At 37.8% G+C, this 27,852-nt stretch overlaps 1 protein-coding gene across 1 annotated transcript; it reads right to left on the bottom strand.

The window, feature by feature from the left end:
- Positions 1 to 1,378: 1,378 nt before the first annotated feature.
- CALB1 (calbindin 1) lies at positions 1,379 to 27,232 on the bottom strand. Its single transcript, XM_006127494.4, has 11 exons — positions 27,048 to 27,232; positions 26,487 to 26,563; positions 21,126 to 21,200; positions 11,920 to 12,003; positions 11,755 to 11,811; positions 9,254 to 9,331; positions 3,776 to 3,831; positions 3,644 to 3,683; positions 3,509 to 3,562; positions 2,891 to 2,962; positions 1,379 to 2,530 (listed from the first exon to the last, which is right to left on the bottom strand). The coding sequence occupies exons 1-11, from the start codon at positions 27,127 to 27,129 to the stop codon at positions 2,423 to 2,425; spliced, it is 783 nt and encodes a 260-aa protein (XP_006127556.1). The 5' UTR covers positions 27,130 to 27,232; the 3' UTR covers positions 1,379 to 2,422.
- Between the last annotated feature and the right edge of the window lie 620 nt (positions 27,233 to 27,852).

Genomic DNA, 27,852 nt, shown 5'->3' with positions numbered 1-27,852 from the left:
TGAAATCTCAATTATAAGGCATATTTTGTAAAATATATTGTATATATTTAAACTCCAGATTTCAGCTGTCTATTATTCTTTCAGTATTATGAAAGAAGCTGCCACCAGATATCTCCCACATGAAATAAACTTAGTGTTTGTCCATCACCAACTCCTGTTGTCTTCAGCACCTCTTGAGATCAGGCCCCAGACTTTGAGGAACAATTCCAGGAATTTAAAAAACAGGCTTTTTTACAGTGATCCTGACTTTTTATATTTGCTAGATTTGACATATTAACATAAGACATATGGTTATTTGTCTTTTTTAAATTGCTCTATTTCAGTGGATATATGGTCCTGCTATGTATGATTTAAGAAATATTGCACATATAGATGACTCAGATCTTCTTTATACATTCTGTACAGTAGAATAAGGCTACAGGTTATTAATAGGAAAGGTACAAGGGAGACTTTAGAACAAATATTTGATCAGCAACTTTTCTTGTGTTCTGGAAGCCAGGTTCACATTTAAAGGATGACTCTGTCAAAACAATTTAACCATCTTACCTTTCAGTCTAACTATTGTAGCAAACAGTCAGTTTAAATCACATATGTAATTACAAGATTTTTTTCACCTTTACTCTTAAGTGTTAAAATAAGGCAAAATCCATTGCTTCATCTATTCATGGTTCCTTTACTTAAAATATAGAGTTATATTTTACATTACATAGAGAAAAGAGGTGAAACAGAAGCTGAGGAATTAGATCACTGTGCCTGGAGTCAGGCTGTCATTGACCTGTCTTGAGCTGACCTTAAACTTCTTGCTGTTATTTTTTTCTGTCAAGAATAATTCTATAGCCTCCTTTTCCTCCTATCATCTAATTACATCTGTCTCAAGATCAGAAAATACCCAATACACTTACTACTTGAGACCACTTGTGTCTAATTAAACCAATTTTCCCCCGTTTGTTAGATAAATTACTGTGGATGCATTTTAGGCATTGTGTCTGGCTAATAAAATAATCTATTGAGCTGGGATTGCTTCTGAAACAACACACTTTAAGTAGAGGCAGCTTAAGTTGATTGGCATTAAGGCATAGACCTAATTCTCTTCTCACAGCTCTATAAATTGGGAGCAACTCTACTGAAGTCTGCAGTGTTATGCTGGCACAAAACCAGTTTAAGTGAAAGGAGAGCACAATCAGAAAAAAAAAGATGGGAGCAACTACATGGTATGCTTTCTGATTGAAAAACAATTCCTATGCTAAGTAATCTAATTTACGGTCCAATATATACTCTGCTAGAAATCGTTGAAATCGTACTTTGAGAAATAGATTATTTTTTTAGTTTTAAATGCCAATAATTTTCTCCATAGACATGTAATGTAAGATGCAGGAAGGACACTTTCAAAACAAATCCTTTATTTCATTGTTTTCAACTGGCTAAGAAAATCCAGGAAATAGACAAACCAGACATGAGTAGTTTTAGTATATTAAATTTAATTATAGGTTACACAGACTATGAGGTAAAAACAGCAGTTTACTAGAATAATTTCAATTTGCAATATGTGCAAATAGTATAGAAAATGAATTGTCATATTCTCTGACACAGCAGTTTTTATGAGTTACGCTTAATGTTTTATGCTACCTTGTGTATTAATTATCCTCCCTTTCTGTACTTTAGTCAGGTTTTCAAAATAGATTAAAGATTTGTCAAGAAGTTCTGTCTCGTGTAATTCTTACGTGCCTATGACCTTTTTTAAATTTTGTGAAATTAAACAACTAAATTGAAAATAACTGTATGCTTGTGAATAGCAGCACTGGTAGCTGTTCCAGATAGCTGCTGTTTATAGATACTATATTGTATGCTGTAAGTTCATAAGCTCTCGTCATTAATTGCAAGGAGTGTAGATTTGCATGTAGGTAATCTGACTACTGGAAATATTTCTCAGCAATTTGGTAAATCTTTCAGTTCAAACATCCCTGGTCATCTTTCCTACTTTGGAAACAGCATTTTTACACTCAAAAAATCATATTTTGTCATACACTGAAAGAAAGAGCTTTCTGGGCTTTTACTTTATGTGTGTCATTGAACAGAAGTGCTGCAAGTGTCAAAGGATATGATGAACAAAACAGTCTCTGCAGAATTTTTAATTTTTCTCCAGCAGTGTTTATGAAAGCAAAAAAGTCATTTAGTTTTTGTACTGAATATACAGACTGGCCCAAACCGACATTCTCTTTATCTTATAATTACAAAAATTGTACATTACAAACAGTATAGAAACAGACTGAAAAGAATGTGCCACACATCATGGCTAATTATGTATGTGTGCTTTAAATTTACAGATATAAAAGAAAGTACAGCCTACTCCTTTATAGTGCACAGTTATTGTGTTGATACAGTATATCACTAGTTAAATTGAAGTGACAGGCGGTCTCTAATTCTACTCGACACAGAGAACAAGAGCAAGTTCTGTTCGGTAAAGCTTTCCTCCATCAGACAAGGCCATGATGTTTTTCTTGTATGTTGCAAGGTTGTTAATGTCTAATTCCTATGTAAAGAACAGATAATGCTTTATAATCCAGTTTGCCAAGGATAGAGAATGGGTAGGGAAAAATCTATCTGCTGCCTGCCACCCAACAGTACTATTTGTTCAAGTGCTTGCATGCAATTCACATTCATGAACATTGATATTCACTGTTCTGATATTCACTGTTCTGAAGCCAGTTTATAACGTCACTTTGTCATCATTCCTCACATAGTGAAGGATTTACTTTGTTTTTACTTTTGCCAAGATTTCTAATTGTTCTTCAATTCAGGAATTATGATTTAGCAGCTCTATCATTGAGTTGATTTAAAATCTCCTTAAAACCCAGATTAAATTAATAATTAAGAAAAACTCTAGAATTACCTTTTTGTTTTTTTCACACAGATCTTTCAGTAATGCATCTAATTCATTTTCATCTATATATCCATTGCCATCCTGAAAAAATATTGATATCAATGTTTATTTTTGAGCATTTACATTTTGGCTATTGTGACATTACACCTAATTTATTTTCCCCTAATTTTTATTCACGATGGCAGCTTCTTTTGCGGAAAAACTTGCCAGCTGTCTACACTGGCTGCTTGAATTGGCGCAAGAACACTGACGATCTAATGTAAGATTGTCAGTGTTCTTCCGCAAATATTATGCTGCTCCTGTTCGGGAAAAAGCCCTCTTGCACAAATGTATTTGTGCAAGAGGGCCAGTGTAGACAGCTAAAAACTGTTTTGTGCAAAAAAGCCCCAAAGGCGAAAATGGCGATTGGGGCTTTCTTGCGCAAAACCATGTCTAGATTGGCACGGATGCTTTTCTGCAAAAAGTGCTTTTGCGCAAAAGCGTCCGTGCCAATCTAGATGCTCTTTTTTGCAATTGCTTTTAATGGAAAAACGTTTCCGTTAAAAGCATTTGCGGAAAATCATGCCAGTCTAGACGCAGCCTCAGTGTATAAAGAGGTGGTTTTATAACATTTTTCAGATCACTTACTTGATCATACAGCTCAAAAGCTTTATTGAATTCTTTTCTACACATTTTGACACACTAAAATCAAAAAGAATGCCAAGAGTTAGAATAATAATGGATAGTGTCACATATCAAACTTTATAATGTAAAACTGCATACCTTAAATTGAAGAAGAAAGTTTTCCTGTACTGGGAGTAAACTTTGGAGAGAAAAATGAGAGTTCAAACAATTTTTTTTTTCACCAAGGCAGCTAGCATGCAATATTTAGATGATATAGGTATAAAAACATACCTGGCCATTTCAGTAAGTTCCAGCTTTCCATCATTGTTTGCATCAAACATCCTCAGCTGAAATAAAATGTATATGTTTAATATAAAAGTATTGGTTAGCACAGCAAGGAAATGAAGTATTTCTTTGGGAAATCTAAAAACAATGTGAATGTGCTAAATAAATATAATGTAGAAATCTAATTCAATAAACTAATTCTTGCATGGTACTTTAACTGAAAACAAATTTACAAAGTATTGAAAACATAAATTGATAACTAGTAATTCTACTATAAAATCCTAATAATGAACTGTTTGTGCAACTCTGATAGTTCTATTTGTGGATAACAGTATAAAACATTGTTTCTTAACCCGTTCCACGGCACACCGGTGTGGCACGAGGCAGTCGGATGTGTGCCACAGAGAACAATAGAGGTTTTTTTTCCTCAGTAACTTTCCCCCCAACCCGTTTTTTTTGGGAGGGGGGGGGTCAACAAAACATCCTTGGTGTTCCTCATAAAAAAATTGTTTGGTGTTCCTCGGTCTTAAAAAGTTTAAGAAACACCAGCGTAAAAGGATTTTAAAGATCCACAAAGAGTCTTGTATGTAACTCAATTGATTTGAATAGGGATATTACAGATTTATATTAGTATAACTGAAGTCAGAATCTGTCCCCTTACAAAAGGGCACAAAAGCCATAGCCATGGTAGCCAACATCCTCTACTGAACCTATTGAAATACTATTTTAAGCTCAGATGAAGATTTAGTCCATATTGTTGTTGTCTATTGCAAAACACATTTAGACTTAAGTCAAACACTACAGTACAGGCTTTTAAAAAACCCTATATAGTAGTATATTTGATTGAGTCCTGTTTTAATACTTAGCATACTTAACTCTGCTTATAAAAAGACAAATTAATTCAGTTTAAAATCTAGTAGCTAAAGTATAGTAGCTAAAATTAAAATCTGAAAATATAGGCTGGGTGTTCAGTTCCATCTAGATGTGCTATCTTCATGTAAAAGACAACATTTATAATGCATATTCATTTGATTGCCAAGGCACATGTAAACGAGATCAGAATCTGCCTAATACCATGCACTTGATGAAAATTTTGATCTTGGCATGTATTATAAATGGATTATGTATCTTATAAATATAATCTTACTTAAAGAATTAAAACAGAACTGACTGATTTAATGTTTCATGCTTAACTTATTCCCAGCTTAAAGTCTTATAAACACTTAATTATTAATAACTGCAGGTCTCCACTATTGACACACAGTTGATTAATTTTATATAAGAACTATATCTAAGTAACTTCCATCAAATTGAATTTTCATGTAATAGAAATAAATACATATGTTAATGTGATTTTACAAAAATATTATATACTATTTTAAACTATTTTCCATGATCCTGTTATGTATTAGAAATTGGTTTCCTGCCTAAAATGTAATATTTAATGTATCATAGATACAATGAAAAGTCAGCAAATTGCATTGTCTCTAATCTCTTAAGAGACATGGTTAATTTGAAATTAAGACCTTTTAAAATTTAGTTAGCAGAACTTTGAGGTATTACATTGCCTGTGACTTCCTCTCCAGTCACTATACAGTTACATGTTCCTGTTTTCAAATGTTATCTTCCTTTTGCTATGCTATGTGAAAGATTGAGAAAAAGCATAATGGAAAACTTACTGTATGTACAAGGAGTTTTTGGAGGAGTAACTGAAAACACGATGTTTCTCCTTTCCCTCCCCTCATTAGTTTCTTTCAATTACAGTAACTTCAGATGTACAGTGGTCGGAGGTAGAATCACACTCTATCAGTTTTTTGTACCCCTTTAAATACAGCATTCATGCTGCAGGGGAAAGCACAATTTTGTATTTAAAAATACAAAATAGTTATATAGAGATAGTATAGAGACATGACTGTTTCTGCAGACATACAGTCCAGTGTGAACACCTGGTTCCTTCTTATCCTCCCCATCCTTTAAAGGAAGTTCTTCCCTGCATGACTTTAAGGGGGAGAGGGCTTTAAATTTGGCAGAAGCAAGCAGTTGCAGCCCTAATGTGGCTATTTATGTTGGCTGTTAGATACCTCTTCCTTTTTCTATTGGTAAGTGTTTTTAAAGCCTGTTATGTTTTCTGTTTTTTAGTTTTTCCCTTCTAGTGTTTGAGAAGATGGCATAAAATCACCTTTATCATTTATTTAGACTATTAATTCTTTAGCACTATTTCAACCAACTGAGGCCCAAATGTAGGACATAATCTGGACTAAAGAGTTCTAAAAAATTGCCATGCATGAAGGTTAAGGATGTAAAATTTACTTCTTGAGCATACGTAACACTTTGAGCAACTAATCTGTCATGAAATTTATACACAAATAGTTTACCGTAAGAAAACTGAATTACTAGATCTTTGTCTTAATTAACCTCTCTCATAGGCAGGGTCAGTTTAAGGCATTTCACCCTGAAATGTTAACTCCCTAAAATATTTTGGGGTGAAACTAAGTTGTTGGCAAAGCAAAAACACATCATAGCTTTGGCTGTTCTTAAAACAGGGATTTTTCTTCCCTTTTTCCTGGAACACATAAATCTTACTGACAGTTGCATGGAGGTCACTTGCAAGTCCCATGTTGAGTTAGAGGGGCGGGAGCCCAGTGATTCTAAAGAGTCCAGGACTCCGGACAGCTACTGCAGCAGGAAGGTGACCAGAGCTCCCTGCTCTTTAGTGCTCCCTGCAGCTCTAAGTCTGGAGGGGGGGCAGTGGTGCACCATGCTCCAGGCAGGGCTAAGGGCTGTAGGGGGTGGGTGTGTGGTGTGATTGTTTCCCCAGTCTTGCACCTGCATCTTGAGGCCCCATCCCTTCCAGGAGTACATAAAAATGGCCATACGGAGTCAGACCAAAGGTCCAGCTAGCCTAGTATTTTATCTGTCGACAGTGGCCATTACCAGATGCCCCAGAGGGAGAGATCACAACAGATAATCCTCACGTGACCCCTCTCCTGTCACCCATTTCCAGACAAACAGAGGCTAGGGACAGCATTCCTACTCATCCTGTCTAAAAGGCATTGATGGACCTAACCTCCATGAATCTATCTAGCTCTTTTCTTAACCTTATTAAAGTCCTAGTCTTCACCACATCCTCTGGAAAGAAGTTCTGCAGGTTGACTATGTGCTGAATGAAGAAAAACTTCTTTTTGTTTGTTTTAATCCTGCTGCCTATTAATTTCATTTAGTGATCCCTAGTCCTTATATTGTGGGAATAAGTAAATAACTTTTCCTTATTCGCTTTTTCCATACCAGTCATGATTTTATAGACCTCTATCATTTCCCCTCTTAGGGGTATGTCTAAACTACACCCCTCTGTCGGCAGAGGGATGTAAATTAGATGTTTCAAAAGTGCAAATGAAGTGGGGATTTAAATAGTTTAGATGTAGCTTTGGTTTCCTCTTTTCTAAGCTGAAAAGTCCAAGTCTTTCATCTCTCTTCATATGGGACCCATTTCAAACCCCTAATCATTTTTGTTGCCTGTTTCTGAACCTTTTCCGATGCCAATATATGTTTTTTGAGTTGAGGCAACCACATCTGTATACAGTATTCAAGGTGTGAGCACACCATGGTTTTATATAGAGGCAATAAGATATTCTCTGTCTTATTCTCTATCCCCTTTTTAATGATTCCTAACATTCTATTTGCTTTTTTGACTGCTGCTGCACACTGAGTGGTAGTTTTCAGAGAACTATCCACAATGACACCAAGATCTCTCTCTTGAGCAGTTGTAGCTAAATTAATCCCCATCATAGTAATAACCATCATAACCTTGCCCAGGGGCCCACATGGCTGTTGGCTCCCCTGGTGCCTGGCTAGGACTCAAGCAGAGCCTGTCCTATCCTACCTGCCCAGAATGCTTGCCCTGATATCAGGTTCCCCTTCTCACACTAGCATAGAGCACAAGGAAGGCAGTAAAAGTGTAGAATGGGCAAAAAATAAAATAAAAATTAAGCATTCTGTACTTGACGACTATCAGAAACGTTCCTTGTCCATTCATAGAAAAGGACAATTGAGACCTATTTTGGAACCTATTAGACCACTAAGGCCACCTCTGTACTTACTATGCTGGAGATCAATCTTCTGACATTCAATTTAGCAGGTCTAGTAAAGACCCACTAAATCGAATGCTGAAGGCACCTCCGGTTGACATTGGTACTCCTCAATTTGCAAGGAGTAAGGGAAGCTGACTGGAGCATTTGCTTCTGTTGGCCTCCCACTGTGAAGACGGCTCCAAGCTCGGCTTGAGGTATGTCAATACCAGCTATGTTATTTACATAGCTGGAGTTGCTTACCTTAAGCGTACCTTCCGGGTCTAGTATCAACCTGGCCTAATGTAGGATACAATTCCTTTAGTAGCTGTGAGGACAGAGAAGGAAGAGAAGAGGGAGGCATTGCAGGGAAAAGATTATATTCTGTTTCCATTCCCTACCTGAGACGTTTAAGAACAGGTATGTGTCTTTAGGGTTCTAAAGTCATAGATGTATGGTAATTGGTTACCAGCTATTCTGTGCCTTCTTCTGAGAGGATGGATTAAACCCAATTACTACTTGTGTGTAGTGCTATTCCACACTTTAGAGAAAACTAATAAATATATGCCAAACAAATATCCCTGTATCACAGACTCTATAGATCATTCAGTTTCTATACCATAGAATTAAAAACAAACTGATCAATCTAGTCAGTGTTTTTAAGTATTTAATGAACACACAGCAGAATTTATATTTTGGGCAGTCTTGCTCATCTTTTCTTTTCCTTCTTGTGCCCTATGCTAATCATGCAATAATTTAAAACTGAGATTTAGAGCCTTTCATTCAGAACTATCACATTGCCCTTGACCTTTAAAGATTATGCAAAGAATTACTTTGCTCATCATCACCAGGATGCAGCCAAATTTAGGATGAAATAGAGCACTATTTAACAGTGCAAGCAGTACTGCATAACAGTGAAGGACAAGAAATAAAGTAACAAACTACAAAGTAACTATAGTTAGGAAGATTATAATTAGTGTCTCAGGCACAGGTTAATCTGCTTATTCTTATGACGAGTGTCATGGGATCTTCAATAACAAGATCTGTAGTTTTTAATTTAGTTTAGACCTTTAGTTTTTAATTTCATCTGAAAGAAAAGCACCTTCAATGGCAAAATTCTTCTTAGTACCAGTCTGTGGTGTTTGTTAGCAATACTTTAAATTTCCTCAAAGGTTTCCTATACTTATATTAGGATAAAGACAGCTAAACTTACAGATCATAGCTAAAGACGACATAGCTACAGAATTACATATGTCTCTTGGCTTGGACTGTGATCCCTAAAGTGTGATGTCTTATTTTGCCTAATATGGATCCAAACTGATTCTCATTCAAGTCAATGAGAACCTTTAAATGAGAACTTAGTGGCCATAGATGTGCACAGTATTGTGCTTTTATGGATGAAATGTCTGAATATTCTTACCATTATTTGTGTGTATTCTGTTAGCTTGGAATCATCAATCTGCTTGTTTGCTTTCTGTAGTAAATCCTTCAAAAAACTCTGAAAACAGTGAAATAAGTCAGTAAAGTGAGACAAAGCCAAAATGATTACACATTAGTTACTTTCCTTGTTGTACTCTAATTTCAGTCTAGAGGCAGTCTGGGAAATTCTAGTTTTATACATTTTCTACTGAAATGTAAAATAGGTATGAAAATAAGAAGCAATTTCCATGTTAAGCATATCTGACAAAAATTCTTTTAACCAAACCAAGCATACAGAATCACCGTATTTTTTAAAAGATTGCCACAGAACTTTGTGCATAATATGCCTTTTGCTGTACTATACAGAAGTCTGGAAACAGTTTGGCTTCCAGCTGTACTGTGTACTAATTAATTTTAACAGTAAACTGCATTAATTAACCTTGAGCCCCATTGGAAAAACTTGAATTCCTAGTCTGTTTGAAATATAGGAACAGTTTTACAGAAAGGATTAATGATTAATCCAGTTTACTTTCCTGACTTCATCAGTGACAAGTATCTTACACTTCAGGTGAAGGTGAAACCTCATTCCTTCGTGCACACATACACTGCAAATGTACTTTTCAGTATTTTCTAGTTTGAGAGGAACTGGCAAGGTTTCTTCCTGACCTTCAACAGCAGCTTCTTTTACTCTAAAGAATGAATTTTTGTTTTCCCCACAGATTAGTTTGAACAGATGTCCTAGATAAGTGACATTAAAAGAATCTTAATTTATTAAGCAAGGAATCAGCAAGCTTTGAGAACTGTGCCTGCCTATCAATTTTCAATGAAGAACACACAAAGCTGGTTTAACCTCTTTATCTCATACCTTTGAGTATCATTACTTTTTCACAGTTTGTACCACATTTTAAAATAAAATTTTCCTCGTGAGCCATTTGCCCTCTCAGTCATGTGTATGCATAGTTGTCCTGAATTGGAAAGACAAGAATGGTAGCTATTGGGCCCCATCGTTACCACCATCCTGTAAATTTTCTCATCAGACTTCTCTGTACCTATTCTATATACTTAAAGTATTGCAGAAATGTTGTGAATGGATTTCATGTAAATATTTTAGATCTTAAGTGCATTCAAATAGCTATGTGGGGACTAAAAGTGGTTACAGCAAATGCATAATATTTTTGTATCAAGAGAAGTTTTTGTTCTGAAAGGATCTGGAAAATGATCCAGATTTTCTGATATAAATGAGATTTGACCAGCAAAGCAGAGATAGGGAGCTATCAAGGAGCCATTTAAAGATTTTCTGGTTGTTCATTAGCCCAGTCTTCAGTGGCTGGTCTAAACAGTACTCACTGGAAACAGTCCTCAAGGAGCTGTCCAACAACTGGGGATTGCTAAAGTACAATATGAACCAGCTGTGCCTCTTTCCTGAACCCCCACCTCTCTTTTGACACACCTGTATGTGGGAGCTTGGGTGGGAGGGGGTAGCCACTTGTAAACCCGAGTCATAGAAGCTGGCTATGCCAACTGATCTGAGGTGGGACTCCTCAGCAGAGGAAATACAGACATTCTTCGTCTCTTTTGCACTACCAGAACAGCTCAAAGAAAATGGAGAAAAAAGACAATATGGCTACATAGATTTCTGTGGTGAGTTTTGCTTTTATAAAGCACTACTAAGGATTTCAGACAATTTGACTTTTGGATGGTTTGGTTAATGCGTGTGCAGTTCTTGTTGAGACAAGACAATTGTGCTTAATATAGACAAGACAATTGTGCTCAATCAGTGCATACACAGGAACAGGTCCTCAGCTGAGGTCCTGTGGAGCTATGACAGTTTACACCAGGTGTACTTAAAATGCAATTCTACATAGAAAAATGGTTATGTATAAATGGTTCTTTCCATTTGGACTTACTCCCCATGTATATTTAGAGTTAAACAGTATCTGCTAGCTTTAATAAGTATGTGCTGATTTTTACGTCTGTTAACCGCAGAGCTGACAGCTAATAGAGCAAACTGGAGGCTGTTGTTTTTTGTGCATCAGATGTGATAAGTTCCCATCAATTACACCTATACAAACACAGCATGGGCAATGGGATTCCACTAATGTTGTAGAGGGGTTAGTATGGCAACAACAGGAATGTACAGGTATTGCTGTGGGCTTATACTGGACCACAGAATGTATGGTGGATGAGATAGCTGTGGAAAAGGGACACAGTTTAGCTCTCTCGATCCTCTCTAAGTTTGTTAGTTTAAAACATCTTTTTAACTTCTAAATTGAGCACTGGTTATTTGGCAGTCACAGGGGGGAAAACACGGATCTGAACTAAATGCCATTTTAGAGTCATTTATCAGAACAGAAATTACATTTCTATTTGTCTATGATAGAAATATCAGGTTTTCTCATTTTCCAGTTGTGTTTTACATTCCAACAGGCTTGTAGACCAGTACAAAGGTGTAATACACATGTCTATATAGTCATTATGAAATACACGTAATCATCAATTTACCTTAAGTTCTTCAGTCTCAATGAAGCCACTATGGTCAGTGTCATATTTTCTCCAGGTCTGCAATTAGTAAATTAAAGAGATTTATTTATGTATCTATTTAAATCTAGACCAGAATGACTTCAGAAAAGGAAAAGGAAAAGGAAAAGGAAAAATGGGGTATAGTACCTGCATGAAATCTTCACTGGACTTTAGCTGCTGGCACCGAAAGAACAACAGAAAGTTCTCTTCTGTTGGTAATACTTGAGCAAGCTGTAACAGATTTAAATCAATTTGAAATCTTATTTTAAAACTGCATTTGTTTCTTTGAAAAGAGAGAATCTCATTAGTGGGGCTCTAGAGACAATTAAAAATTGTTTCTGATAATTTGGCTGTTTGGTTGTATGATAATTGCAGCACATACCAAGAACTTCAGTTGGGTGTCGGGGAGCTTTACAAATACAGTCATTATATTGGGTTACTCTCCAACTACACTTTAAATTGTGTGCTCTTATTCCCTACTGTCAAAATTTAATTTGGGACCTGCTCTAATGCCACTGAAGCCATTAGAAAACACCCATTGGCTTCAATCGTCTTTAGATCAAGTTCTCAGGGACCAAGTCTCATCTACTCATTGTATAGGATCTCCACGGAATCAGGTTCTTAAAAGTTATACAATATTATTCTAATATGTATAGTGATGTTGCTTTCTCAGTGGCTCTTTTACCCTCTATCAAACAGGCCCACTTTTTGCCTTCATTAATAGAAATCAGAGATGGCGTCCCTATCTTGCTCTTGTTAGGAGTGCTGTGTCCCCTGATCAGCTCTCTGTCTTTCTCTTTGTAAACAGTAATCTTAATTACATGCGCCATTTGCTAGTATCTTCCATACGTTAGAATGGGGAACATGCCTCTCAGTGGCCTTTGGCTCCCTGCTTTTTATATGTTCCTAAAGAGCAAACACAAATGAAGATCAGAGGGAAAAGAGTGAACCATCAGGTCTAGAGAAAGGGTGAGAGAGGAGCCTGACATTCACAAAAACAAGGTTAAGATGTACAGTAAAAGCTTACATATGTAATTGAGTGAATGGGAGGGCAAAGTGGGGAGAGTGTTGCGAATGAAGGGGGCAAGATTCAGAGAACCATGGGGGATACAGAGATGAAGGGTGAAGGAAAAGTTTTGGAATATGTGGGTACTAAGTAAGGGAAAAGTCTGAGAGGAATAGTGAAAGGAAGAAGGCAAAGGTGCCGTAGGGCAAGCAGAGAAACAAATGAGGGAAGTGAGGAAAATAAAATGTGTAAGATAGCTGTAAATCCATCCTGGAACCACAGCCATTTGTCAGCCCCAATCATGAAACCTTGCTCAGGAAAAGCCAATTCAAGAAGCAGAACAGCAAGATGAGGGAGACTCAGCCCTTCAGTGCATCCCACTGACTTCAAGGAATGTGTCCTTAAAGCTCAAAAACTGATGAGAAGCTATTTTCACAAATAGTAAATTGGTTTTCATTTTGAAGTATTTGAAAAGAACCATTTTCATTTGGAAAATGTTTTTAATTCAAAATTAGTAGTTTACTGGAATGAAAAATAATTAATAGTTTGGATAATATTTTCTATAATTTAAAATGCCTTTTTCCTTTCCTTCTGCCCTGTTTTCCTATTTTAATTAGAGCTGGTCAACACTTTTGGCAAAATATAATTTATAAAAAACCTGCTTTTGAAAAAAAAATTGCTTGAGAAAAAAGTATTGACCAGCTCTAATTAAAATAGGAAATTGGGGCAGAAGCAATGGAAAAAAGAAAAGATAGGCAGAGAAGATGAAGAAGGCAGAAACCTTCCTTTTGGCATTAATTTTTTTCCTTAAATGTGTCCATTTATAAAAACAGCAGTAAGAGACACCAACTCCTGGTAGCCCCATCCAAGACCGGATTCAAAATTCAGATCTGTTCTGTATACTTCAGATCTTATCTCCATTCCTATTTCAAATCTCAATTCACTGCAATGAACTGGAATTGCAAAGGTGGGACTTTGTTGCTGGATTCTAGTGGGATCTTAGCTGCCTGGAGCTCCTATCCTTCACTCCCCATAAGGTGTATTTTAATATGTTTCAGTGAGATGGAAATGGAGCATCTGTACTGCAAAAATCACCACAAAAATCAGTTATATTTCTTAAATGTTGGTACACTTTAAAATACACATCACTTATTTGGCTTGCAGAAATGGAGCAATTGATATACACTATCAAGCATAACAAAGTGCATCCTGAGAGATTTCTAAATTACTAAATATAATCAATGGAAATGAGTTTTCTAACTCAAATGTTCAAAATTCCATTCCTTGATAGGTAGAAACAGTGTGCCTACATCAGCGGTCTCCAACCTTTTTAAGCACAAGATCACTTTTGGAATTTAAATCAGTCCAGGATCTACCTCAAGCTAAATACCCTTGCCCTGCCCCTCCCACCCCTTTCCAAGTCCCTGCCCTCCTCACTCTGAAGATGGGTACAGGGGAGGGAGGCAAAGTGACATCAATGCCCTCCTGCCTCTGTCTCCCCCATCCTGCACAACAAGCAGGAGGGCAATGGGGGGGGGGGGGGTGGAGCAGCTGAAGTACCAGCACTTGATAGTCTCCCAGCCAAACCAGTCAGGATCACCTGTCGGAGGCTCCAAGATCTACTGGTAGATCCTGATCTACTGGTTGGTGACCATTGGCCTACATACTGTGAGTGTGTAATAGATGTAAGTGTGATCTGTTTCTTTAGTATTAGCAAATGGGGACAGTTCAGAGACATGGAAATTTCATTCTCTGCCTCCAGGGTCTCCTCCTTTACCTCCCAGAAAAGCGATTGTGACATAAGACGTATAACACCTTTTCCATTCATTTTGTTGATGTCTATGGATTATTGCACTTTAACAATGAGTCATGTTGCATACAGATACAAACATGTACAGGTTGAACCTCTAGTCTGGCACTTGCTGGTCTGGCAACATCCATGGTCTGGCATGCTTTTAGTTAGCCAGACGTCCACTTATCATGAGTGTGGCCAAGTTTCCCATGGTCCCATAAAATTTGTTTAAAGCCAGCAGTCCTGGCTCTCAGTATTTTGTGCTGTTAGTTAGTTCTAATTTACTACTAGATCTCTTCTAAGAGCCCAGAAAGCAGTGAAAGTGTTGGCAATGCTGCTAGACAATATTGACCTTCCATTGTTCAGCATTCTCTGGTTTGGCACTGGTCAGATGCCAAGAGTGACAGATTAAAGATTCAGCCTGTAATTATTATATAGGTATTTGTAAAAGTATAACAGGCATAGTAACTTCAGATCTTTAGGTATAAAACAGCCAATCTCTAAAGGACTTCTAGTTACTGTCAAGAAAAATTAGCTTAGTATAGCACAACTTTGTAGTATTGTCTAATTGTAAAGAAATGATGGCCTTAAATTAGGCTCCTAAATCTACAATCAGGCATTCAGATAAATAGCCTCAGAATTGCTGCTTACACAGCAGCTCCCATGGAAGTATGCCATCAAGCATAAGTCACTGAAAATTGACTGGGGGTGGTTTGCATTTCTGAAAAATCAGGCCACCTCGGTGCCTAAATTAGGCTCCTATAGTTGTATTTAGTTTTTGCAAATCTTCATTTAGTTATGTAACAAATTCCAAATTTTCAGTTTTCCTATTTATATTCAATATAGGTAAACCAATCAGCAATCTGACGCTACCACATTTCTTAGTGATAAAGTCATCCCTTTTTTCCGCAGCTATAGTGCAGGTATGTGCGTACATTTGAGAGTGTGCAGGCACTTTGTCATGAGTTTGAAATTTTTCACATACTGTAAGTTGTGACTAGTGAAACAAAATACTAATTAGGTTATGTACACTTGTCCCTATCAACTGATAGGGACCCTAGAGTGCTCCCCTATTCGCTGTCAGATGTATTTTTAGATCATAGTGAATGAATTAGGTTAGAACAAAATACAGGACTATGTAGCACTTTAAAGACTAAGAAGATGGTTAGAGGCAGACTGCAGTTAACATCTCCTAATGTTCCTTGTTTTGTTTCTCTGAAGCATTTTTAATATTTTTAATTTTTAATATTTTCCTTTCTTAATTCATCTGTCCAGGCCAATTTACCCTGGCTGCAGTTATGTATTATATAAATACCCTATGTATTTAAGGCTGTAGTTATTTTGGGTATGTCTATGCTGCAGAGCTATTTCTGGAAGTATCCCAAAATAGCTATTCTGCGTCTGTAGAAGCAGCCCATTTTTCGAAATAGATTTCAAAATAATGGGCAGCTTATTCTGATGTCCCGGTAACCCTCATTCCATAAGGGTTAAGGGGCATTTTGGCATAGCGAGTTATTTTGAAATTTGGCATTGTGTAGACAGCACCAAATTACAAAATAAGCTAATTCAAAATACACTCAAAATAAGCTATGCAATTTGTGCTAGGAAAATTGAATAGTTTATTTTGAGCTAAGAGTGCTGTGTAGACATAACAGGCCAAATATGGTTGATGAAAGAACACAGGAAACCGAAATGGATGGTGCAGCCTGCTCCCTGGTTTGTTTTAAGAGGGATTTTGGTTTCCCTAAAGCACATCCCCCTAGGCTCCTCGTGGGCTGATCATTTCCCATGCCAAACGTCACTTGAGCCCCTAGCTAATTGCCACAAGCTGTCCCTTAGTGCAGGAACTTACCTGGAATAAGAAATATTAATTTCCATATGGAGAAATGTTCTCCTTTTTGTAGTTAAGGTAAAAATGACTATGTAAATTGGGCACAGGTCTGGTCCCTTTTGTAACATTCATTTATTGTAACATTTTTGTTTCATTCTGCAGAACAGAAAGGAGTCCATGGACCACAGTTTGAGAACTTATTTATATATTTAGCTCATGGAGCACAAAAGGAATTCCTTCCACTGCTTTCAATAATCCAAAATCTGTCCCTTCCATCACATAGTCAAGTTCCCAGTTTTATAATCAGAAGATATTTAATGTGTACAATTAAAGAAGAAACATGTTCCCACAAAACATTACCATTGTGACTTAATGGTAGCTACACTTAGCGGATAGTGAATTCTGAAAAAGGATTCTAACTCTCTAAAAAACAACTACCTACCAGTAGTAATCTACATTTAAGATACAAAATATATTACTACTGTCAATAAAATATTACTTTAAGTTTTACTCTCCATTATGGCTATAGAACTTTCATTTAGGATGCAGAGAAATATATATGGTACCACTTTTTTTGTATTAGTGTTTTATAGATAAGTGAACTGTCTCATTTGATAACTCGGTATTAAATCATGTTTGCCTAGATTTCTGACAAAATAATTTTCCCCAATTGTATTTATTTTGCTTCTTTTAGCATTGTAGGCTCAATAAGGTGGGAGTGAGGAAGCTAGGTTCTTTTTATTCTTTCCTCAAAAGCAATAATAAAGTTCCAGATCCAGAATTTTTATTACTAGATGTATGAAATCAAAAAAGAACTCAGCTTGATGTCTAAGTCTCAGGAAGAATTGGCAGGGTTAATAGTTAGACATACCATCTTTTTACTTGTAACTTTGGAGCAGATTTGAATGAGTCATTAAGAGAGTAAATATGGAAGCCTGGTGTCATTTTCTAGAGTACAAAATGCAGCAGTAGTTCATGATGATGTTTATATAGGATTATGAAATTCCCTAAGCCTTCACTTACAATGGCAGACTCAAAGGATATAGTTTGAGAATGTTCCTGTGAACTGCTATTTTTATGGTGAATATGTCAGCTCTCTCTGTCTTGTGAGTACAATACTGTATTAGAAAATAGTTGGAAAGATACTTCTTCTGAGACTAGCTTGACCCCTCTGTCTCTCATTATGAACTTAAGAGAGAAGGGGATTACTGCCTAATTGGAAAAGGAGCTACAATATCTTAAACAGATGAGCATGAACACTTCCCTAAAAATCACTTTCTCAATGGATATTACTGATATTAACCCTTTCCTTAAAATACCTGATTTACATGCTTCAATATATGTCATAACATTTTAACCTGGAAAAGGGAGAAAAACTTTTTCTGTATGTTAAGTAGTTACTTTGTTTCATAGGAATAAGCATTTACATAATTTAGATAAAGAATAGCTCTAGTCCTGAGATGTATAAACCTTGGACTTTAAGATCTACCTGTCAATGAAAGCACTGATTTGACAAAACATTGGGGTGGGAGGCAATGTCTTATAAAGGAGAGTAAGAGAAATGTCAGGTTCCATATTTAGCTGGAGGAAACTAGTTAAAAGCTGGAGAACTTACTGCAGTAATGTACTGCTAAAGACCCAGTTTGCACTTCAAGGCTTCATTTAATCTTGTCAGCAAAGCTGAAAAATGCATTACTTTAAGCCATTCAGTGTTCCTCTTTGATAGATCTTCCCTTCAGGATAATTATTAATCGGGATATTTTAAATAATCTTCAGGTGCTATGTGTTCCAATAGTTGAGTGACTGAATGCTGCATTTATTTATTTTAAAAGAAGAATAGCTCATAGACTTTACATCGGGGTGAGCAATAATTTTTGATGGGGAGCCACTCCAAGATTTTAGTAAGTGCACAAGGGCCACACTTCTATGGAGTGTGCGGTCTAGGACAGCAGTTGGGTGCAGAAGGGAGTATGGAATAGAGGACTGAGGTACAGGAGAGGTATGGGGTCTGAGAGGGAGTTCGGGTGAGGAAGGAAGTTGTGATCTGGGGCAGAGGCTTGGGGTGCAGAATCGGGAAAGGGATATGGGTGCAGGAGAGGATTCTGGCCTGGGGGAGGTGTATGGGGGCTGCAGGGTCTGGGAGGGAGTTGTGACCTGGAGGAGGTGGGAAGAAGGGGTGCAAGGGTTTGGGTGGCAATCTGGAGTAGGAGGGGGTTGTGGCCTGGGGCAGGTAGTTGAGGGGAGAGAGGGGCTGGGGTGCCAGAGACAGGCTCTGGTCAGGAGATGCTTATCTAGGCCAGTAGCCCTGTAGGAACCTGAGGCAGGTTTCCTGCCTGTATGCTGCAGACCCAAGCTGATCAGTTAGCTGCTGCATGTGGCTCTGCTCCAGCACAGGGAGTGAGGGGGATTCCCACACTGCTCCTGACCAGAAACTAGCAAATAGGAGCTGAGGAATTTTGCTTGGGAACGGGAGCAGCACGTGACACCTCCCAGTTCCTCCCCAGCATCCAGAGCAGAGGGGCCAGCTATTTAAAGCCATCTTGTCCATCCCTGCTCTCCATGCTCTTTGAAGTGGGGAGACATCATAATATAGCATGTAAATGAGGTGGATTCATTTTGAAAACATTGAACATTTTAAATTTGAAAATGTATATGGTCAAGAAAACAAAGTTTAACTGATCATCAGTAAGATTATTATATCACTTTAAACATACATCACCTTTCATCTGAGATCTCATAGCACTTTATAAACAATTCAGCTTCATACTGATAGAGTGATGTAGGTTAAGCAGTTTTAGGGTTAAGAACCCAACCTTCCAAGATGCTGAGGCCCTCCAGCTAACTGCCGAATGCACTCAGTACCCACTGACATTAGTCAGTGTGGATGGTGCTTAGCCCCTTTCAAGATCAGACCCTATGGAACTTGGCCAATGTCACATTATGAGTCAGTCACAGACCCAAAAATAAAATTTAGGAGATACAATCCCAAATTCTTTGTCTAATCAGTAGATCACATAGTATTTTTCAGGAAGTATTTGTACATGCTTCATGTAACAGTGTGTTGTCATATGTACTCTAAATAAAAGAGGTATGCTTCTAATATAAAGTATTTAAACTTGCCTACTTAATTTCATACACTAATAATCTGTCAGAAATAGAAAGATATATCTGCACTAACTCTTCTGATTTGTAGACTGTTCAGTCTGATTATGAATCAAACATTTGGTCAAAATGTACTGTACTGGTAACTACATATTTTATACTGAAAATCTCATTGTTGTATATTCCACACAATGTTTCAGTTCAAAATAGCTGTACTTAGGAGTCAGTCACCACAGAAATGTTAAGGTGACAGCATGTTTCCAAGGAGCTCTTTATAAATTGTTCAGAAATATTTTTCTGATAGTCAAACTGGGAACAGGATTGTATTTTAAGGGATTAAAACCGGATCTCTCTGACTTCAAGGGCAAAACTCCCATCGACTTCAATGACTCATAAATCTGATCTTAAAACATGCTACATAGTCCTGTATTTTGGATCTTAAAACAGTGGTTCTCAAACCATGCACCAGCCCATGGACACTTTCCCATTGATCTGTAGAATTAAACATTGAGAACCAAGTAACAGATTGGGTAAGGAAGTGCTTCCATGAGTGCTCCTCTTTCTCAGAAAGTTGTCTACACAATGGAAAACATGGTCCCATATAATCCAGAGCAGTGCAGGTAGCAGGGGGTTGTTTCTAACTTTTGCAAACAGTTTTCTGCTTACCATTTCTATCTGGGTCTGTGTTCTATAAAAGAATCCATAAGGAATCAAAATCCCTCATTAATTAGATTGTGAAAACATCACTGAAAATGTGAACAAGATTTTAGCCTTCCCCTAAGTCCATATCATATGCATTAATCAGAAATAACCATCATATGCATTAATCAGAAATAACCATTATGTACAATGATTACAAAGGGGGAGCAGAAGGGAAATCTGATTGGGCATGTCTACATAGCAGTACAAAAGTTGAATTTAAGACATGCAGCTTCATCTACGTCAATTACATAGCTGAAGTCAAAATAGCTTAACTCGACTTTTGGCACTGTCTACACATCAGGGAGTCGAAGGAAGAACACTCTTCTTTTGACTTCCCTTACTCCTTATGAAATGAGGGTTACAGGAGTCGGAGCAAGAAGTCCTCCAGCTCAACATTATTTCCAAATAATGGCTTCACTTTGTTATTTTGAAATAACGCTGCTGTATAGACATAGCCTTTCTGAGCCAATTTACATTGAATTGTGGTTTATACTAACTAGAGGAGCTGTGAGATTGGAATTTGATTTTGAACTAGCACTCAGTGTAACTCAGGATAAAACCGTATACAATATCCTACCACATTGATGTTTTTAATAACTTGAATTTCCTGAAAATATGCAGACTTTAATTGCATTGCTAGAAAACAATAGTGAAGATCTATTTTCTATTGATGTGAGTGTGTAATGTTCAATGGAATCTAATAAAATGTCTGAGAAGGAGAAAAAGAGATTTAGTTTTTCACTGTCTCAGTGCAAAAAATACTAAAGTTCCTAAGATGTGGAAAGAAGTCTCAGTTACAGCAAATCCAAGAAAATACATATATTTATAGATGATGTTCAAGTTGGCTACATTTTACTATATTAAGAGCATTCTTGTACACATAAACATTACTCAGCCTGAAATAAAAGAAACTAGCTTACCTCTACTATTCCTATTTTTCCATCAGTACTTTTCCCATACTGGTCCACAAAAGCTTTCATTTCAGGTGTTAATTCCTAAAAATTTCACAATAATGGAATTATTATTTGTAAGATATGTATAAATATGTGCTAAGTATTTCAAGACCTGTGAGCAACTGCCAGGTAATAATAATAATTCATTAATAATAAAAACCTAGTAAAGCCTAGTTTCTGCCAGTCTTATGCTGAGTAGTATTTTACTTTGAATAAACCTGTTGCAGTAACAGTGCCTGCTTGAGCAATAAGATATTACTTGATAGGAATGAGTGGCAGAATCTGACCTTTAGATACTCCATTTATTTTACCTTTCAAAATTAGAACATTCACACGTAAAGACAAATCTACTGGAAGGTGAGTATTACTGTTCATTTGTTTAATCAGATGACAGTGAAATTTCACAGTTGATTACTATTCAGTTTTTCATTTTTAAATGAACAAATTTGAAACATGATTGTGTCTTTCACAGTGGGACAAATTTTTATATAACACATTGGAACATCACAAAAAATTACCTTTCACATTTGTCTAAGTTACTGTCATTTGAATGAGGTGCATAACTTTTTTTTTTGCCCAGTCTTCAAACAGCTCTCATAATGAAGTCACACAAGTGGAATCTGTACATCATACATTTGTATTGTCCACTGTTTATGATGCAATAAAAGCAGGACTATAACTTAATTGCCAGAACAAACAAAGAAAGGCCAGGTTGCAAGGGAGGAATCATTTACTGAAATATATAAAGCAATCCTCAAGAACAAAGTAAATCCACAAACAGGCTCACTGACATGGGGGGAATGGAAAGGAAGCAGTTGCCCCAGAGCCTGGCAATTCTAAAGGGGTTGGGACTCTGGCTGCTACTGTAGCAATAGCACTGGCCAGAACCCCAGGCCCTTTAAATTGCCACTGGAGCCCCGTACAGCATGCTCCAGGTGGCTGTAAGCGCTGGAGTGGACAACATGGCGTATTCTGGGTGGCACTGAGGGCTGGCTGCCCCTATCTATTCTACACTAGGCCCTACCCTTCCAGGAGCATGGAGTTGGTCCTTCCTGCCTCTTGCCCAGGGATCCAGCATGACTGTCAACTCCCCGGTCCACAGTGCCAATGTCAAAGTGCTTTTGGCATAAATGTTTACTCACTTGTCTTAAAATGACAGCTTTTCTTTTAAGAGATGGCAATGGAGTCATACCATGGATCAATTCAACTCTGATCCACTAGTATAGTCTCCTTCACCTTTGAGGAGCCCATTTGCCTTCTTTTGAGCTCTTCTTGAATCCCAGGATATATGCTAAAAGATCCTCATGCAGGATTCTGGTTAGAACTGTTGTACAGTTATCAATATGAAAGAGACTATAATTTTATGAAGAGCTTAGTCTGGGGCTTTGTCTACACTGCAGGGTTTTTGCACAAAAACTTCTTGCGCAAAAATGCATCCATAGCTCCAAAGCACATAGCAAAAGTGATGTGCTTTTGTGCAAGAGAGCATCCACACTGCATGGACACTCTTATGCAACAAAGTTCTGATGGCCATTCACAGAATGGCCATCAGAACACCTGAGCTTTTTGTGATAGGCTCTTTTTGCACAAGAAACACTTGTTGAGCATCCACACACCTTTTTGCGCAAGAACTCTTGTGCAAAAAGGAGTTATGCCTCGTAGAAGGAGGTATACCTACACCACAAAAATCCCTCTGTTCGTCAATTGACTGTAGATTTTCTTGCACAAAAATGTGCTTGAGGTATGGATGCTCCACGGTTTTTGTGCAAAAACAGCTGGTTTTACGCAAAAACCCTGTAGAGTAGACATACCCTTGCTGTCCTTTCTTAGGTGAAACTCCCACTGGAATAGTTGGGAATTTTGCCTGTGTGAAGTCCAAGATTGTGCTAAAAAATGGTATTACTAACAATTGCTAAAACATGTACGTTTTTATGACAAAGCAAACCACATCCCAATGTCCTCTTTGTTTCAAAATAATCCGTAATTTGCAGTTGTAATTAAGACATGATTATTAATACTTTACCTTTCAATGTTGCCTTTCACATAAAGATCTCATAGTGAATTAGCATTTGCTTCCTGGTTGAGGTCCAGGCCTGAAAGTCTAGATATCTAATTCTAATTAGCCCTGATTAAATATTTGGATATTTTTCTTTGTTACCGCTTAAAAAAACTATTCAATGAATATATTTTTAATGTTATCAGCGTTATAATTGATCAAATAATAACTTATTTGCTGGATATATTATATGACAAATAATTTATCCTGTATTTTTTACCAGTTCCAATCTTAGTTTTACCACATACTTGCTGCTTTGTTACCATAGACAAGTATCTTAACTTCTCTGTTCCTCAATTTCCCCTTTTAAAACAAGGGAGATATTTATCTGACTCTGAATTATTATTGTATATTAGTTTTAGTAAAATGATTTGAAATCATAGGATGAACAGTGCAATAGTATCACCAGTACACTGCAATTATGAATGTCAAGTCACACTATCTCTATCAAGTAGGTAAAAATTGTTCTCATTTTACAGAGGGAAAAATCAAGGAACAGCTATTAAAAAACTTCCCCAAAGTCATCTGGTGAGGTGGTAGAAGAGCTAGAAATGCCTTTTGTAGCCACTTCCTTACATATTTTCTCTCATGGCAATTAGCAAAAGTGAAAAAAGAGGAAGAACACACCAAGTATAATGTAGGCCAAAAGAGACTGAACATGCAATTTTTATCCCAAAAATATTATTTTATTTTATGCCATAGTATTATTTATTTTAGCATTTGTAAAATATTGGCTTTGTATTTCACATACTGTAATGTGAGGGAGTAGTATTGGAAGTATGAAGTCACCAAAAAAGCTCAAACGCTAAATTGCAAATGCAAGCTCCTTCTGACAATATTATGCAATACAGTATAGATATAAAACTAATCAAATTGCATGTTACTCTTCTTTGGAAGTAATATAAAGCAAAAGGATGGTCTTCACAATAACCATTTGATTAATAAAAGAATTGCATGGTTGGTAGGCTATGACAAAACAATGAGAACAAATTAGGAGCTGGTTAGAGCACCGAGAAATGCTAAGCCATCTTGTTCAAAGAATGAAATCAGTGAGTTTCTATAAGCATATAGCATGACTGATGTAAAATCCAGCTATGAAGAGTGCATAATTGAATATTCCAAAAATACAGAGCAAGAGAAATTATCAAAAATGCAAAAGCAAATGATGGCAGCAGCTTTTGTGGGGGAACAGCATAGCTACAGAAATCACATATAACATCCATTATCTTCTCATTGTGTCCTTTCTGGCAAAGGACAAGAAATCCAAAGCCATTGAATTAGTTTTCCAGTAAGGTAAGACAAGTGAACTAGTGAGATGACTGGAAAATGAGCCTCCAAATCCAAGAATCAGCTTAGATTTGAAGCCTTTGATGGCACATATCCATAATCCAGAAAAGACTTCAGGGATCAAGATATCAAGACTCTCTATATGATCCAATGAAAGTTCTAAAGTTCAGTGTTGTTACTGTAGATTGGTCTTTTCAGTAGAATATTCCAGAAATAAGCTTGTACCAGAGCAATGACAAGGAAAAATTAATTAAATACCTAAGCACTTTCAAAATATAACAGAGTGCAGATAGGGTCCATTAAAAAGCATAAATGGTAAAGTGGGTGGAAGACAAAAATAATCCTACAAGCATCTTATACATTACTTTTTAATGCTAACTTTTTAAGTAGGAGATGACTTATTATCACACAAATGGCTTCTTGAGAAATGTGAAGATGAGTTTAAAATGACAGTTTCCTGATGTAAAACCTCTGAATCTTTCATCCATTGAGCATTACATTGGGACTATTTTTTAAAAATAATATTAATATATATTCCAAATATAGTCTTCAACATCATCTGGTTTTGCTTATTGTTACTTCCATCTTCATATGTTAAAAATATTTTGTTCTAATGAAAGAATTAAAATGGGCTTTTCTCCCTGCCCTCCCTTTTAAAATGTAATTTTACTTGCTTCATTCTTGTTGTGGAAAGAAATTAAGAGGAGAGAGAGAGACTGCAATTGCACAATTTTTAGTACTCTGAGTATCCTTTTAAATCATACTTACCTATACTTTTGGATATTAATTCTACAGTGACAGTTATAAAAAGACTAGGAATCTAGAGTGTGCATGCAGAGTCATAGATTACAATTTTTTTTAGCTGTGTATTAACTCATGGAAGTAGTAGGAAGATGTTACTTTTCACAAAACAAATAAAAATACCAATACACATTTACTCTCCAGCCTTTAAACAAGAAGACCCAGACAAGGATTCATTTTCTAAAAGCTAACACTTATTTCTTAATTTGGACATAGCCCTGTATGGAATCATAAACTATTTCCTCCTTACAGGTCAGCTAGTTAATGCATTTTTATCTTCTATGCTTTTATATATATCTTTTTTAGAGTAGATTTAAGTAGGTATCATTATACAGTACTATATATTTTAGCGTGATGCTAAATAGTGTGTTTTATTTTCTGGTTCTTTTAGGGGTTATTTACTCAGTAAGGAAAGGTTACGGTGTATTTAATCTAATATCTTTATCTAGCAGCATTTGGTTTTATTTTGTGCAATGTTAAAATAAATAAATGTTTAAAGACTATTAAAAGACTTCAAAATGTTTCTCTCTTGCTTAAAGCATTGAATTTATAATTGTTACAAATTAAACTCCATTTTGCATCTCTATTTGCTCACATTTTTATATTATCCAGGTAACTTCTCTGTACACTAATACAATTTTGATTATCAAGATTTAGTAATGGTTTTCCTCTTTCATAAAACCAATGAAATGCAAATAGTTAGGAATAACGTGCAGACCTATTTTTTGACCACCGAGGGGCAGAAATGCAGATGAGCCTACTCTTGACATTAAAAAAGGGATAGAAATATGTCCAGCAGGTGAAAAATTAATTCTTCAATTATACTGATAGATAATTGAGTCAGGCAAAGGGAGAAGCCTTGCTTTCAATCTGTAATATGCTAGGTGCATATTTTTCCTGACTCTTAACTGTTATGTTGTCAATAACATAACATTAGTATTAGCACCAAGATGGAATCTAACTATTACCTTGTGTCTTGTCAGGTACTCCCTATCCCCGCATTTCCCGAAGTTACTTAGCATCCCACTTGACGTTTGTCAATTTCTAAACTTTGCCCTTGCCTGACCAGCTAAGTGACTGAACATTTGATGCCCCATAAAGACAGAAGAGACGCAGTCGCCGGACATCTGCGGGAGAATATTATTCAATAAGATGCCATAAAGCAGGAGGAAACAGTAACCTACCAATCCTGCCTTCTTTCGCGCCTGCTGAAGCTCCTGGACGAAGTTCTGCAGCTCTTTCCCATCCAGGTACCCATTGCCTACAGCAAAGAGAGTTATGGTTAGTGTCCCAGAAGAGCCCTCTGCTTTTCTCGCGTCCATCCCTTCAGCTGCCGGCAATGCCATTTACAAACCTCGTGTTCAAAACCCGGAGGCTTTCGGAGCCTCTACAGTAGGCTCAGCCTCCTGCCACCCCTTCTCCCCTCCAAAGGCATCTACATTCAAAGTTGTTTAGAGGGAAATAGCGGCGTCCTAGCTGCGGCAGGAGGCACTGAAACTGGAATCCACTGCCGGGAGCCGGAGAGTTGCCCTGCTAAAGGCGCCCGCCGGGCTAGACACACGCGAGGCGAGGCAGGTTGGGCGCCAGTGCAGAGCTCCAAGCCCACCCCGGCCGCCTGCTTCGCCAGGGGCTGGTAGCTCCGGGCTTGCGGGGCAAAGTTACGGCTTGTCCAGGGGAAGGGGGGAGAGGGTGCCGGGGGCCCGAGCTGCTGTGCGGAGAGGGGCTGCGCGATGCTATATAGTCACCGTCGGAGTCGTAGTGGTGCCAGATATCGAAAAACTGCGCGGCCGAGATCTCCACTCCTTGCAGGTGAGTCTCCGCGGCCATGGCGTGGGGCTGAGGGCGAGCGGGCTGGAGAGCTGCTGCGGCTGCTGGGGCGCGGTGGCTGGGGCAGGGCGCTGCTGTCCGCGGTGCTGACCCTGCTCCCGGCCCCGCGCGCTCTATTTATCGCGGCTGGCCCGCCTGGGCCACTCCCCCCGCTGGCAGCCTCCCTCCTTCCCGCCTCCCTCCTGCTCTCCGGGGGGAGGGAGCGAGGCTGCCCCGCCACCGCTTGCTCGCTGCCAGGTGGGCGGGTGCCCCAGCACGCGCCCTTCTCCCTGACTCACCCAAGTCCTGGGGCCAGGGCGGTTAAAACCCGCCTGAAGCAACCCGGGCCATCTGGGGTAACTGCGGGGCCTGCTTATGGATGAAATTCCTCCCCCCCCCCCCGCTTGATGTGTGGTGCATGTCTGGATGAATGCCTCTGTGAAGATAGTAATGGCCTTTGGGGGTTCAAGGAAGGCAGGTCTCCTCTTGTAACACAGAGGAGAGCTGCAAATCAGGGTTTGTCCTCACCCTCAAACAAAACTCTTTGGAACCAAGAGTGTACTCAGATGCCATGGTGTGTGCTTGGGATAGACACAGTATGAAAATGATCCAGCCGCAGCTGGTGCTACTGTTTCGTTAGGCTTGAAGGAGTTCACCCAGAAAAGCCTTCTGCTGCTTTAGACCCAGCCACTAGTGGAGGAAAGGACTCTAGCAAGTGTTATGAGTTGAAGAGCAGAAATTTCT

This window comes from Pelodiscus sinensis, chromosome 2, assembly GCF_052426305.1.
Source record: "Pelodiscus sinensis isolate ZL-2025 chromosome 2, ASM5242630v1, whole genome shotgun sequence".
Classification (NCBI taxonomy): Eukaryota; Metazoa; Chordata; order Testudines; family Trionychidae; genus Pelodiscus; species Pelodiscus sinensis.
This window is presented reverse-complemented; position numbering and strand designations above follow the sequence as displayed.

What these genes read in the sequence shown, in the direction of transcription:
- CALB1 (XM_006127494.4), bottom strand. Translation starts at nt 27,129, where the DNA reads ATGGCCGCGGAGACTCACCTGCAAGGAGTGGAGATCTCGGCCGCGCAG. An exon ending in GCACCACTACGACTCCGACG is followed by an intron (nt 26,564 to 27,047) that starts GTGACTATATAG and finishes TCTTTGCTGTAG; the next exon opens with GCAATGGGTACCTGGATGGG. An exon ending in TTGAGACTGAAGAACTTAAG is followed by an intron (nt 9,332 to 11,754) that starts GTAAATTGATGA and finishes CACTGTTTTCAG; the next exon opens with AGTTTTTTGAAGGATTTACT.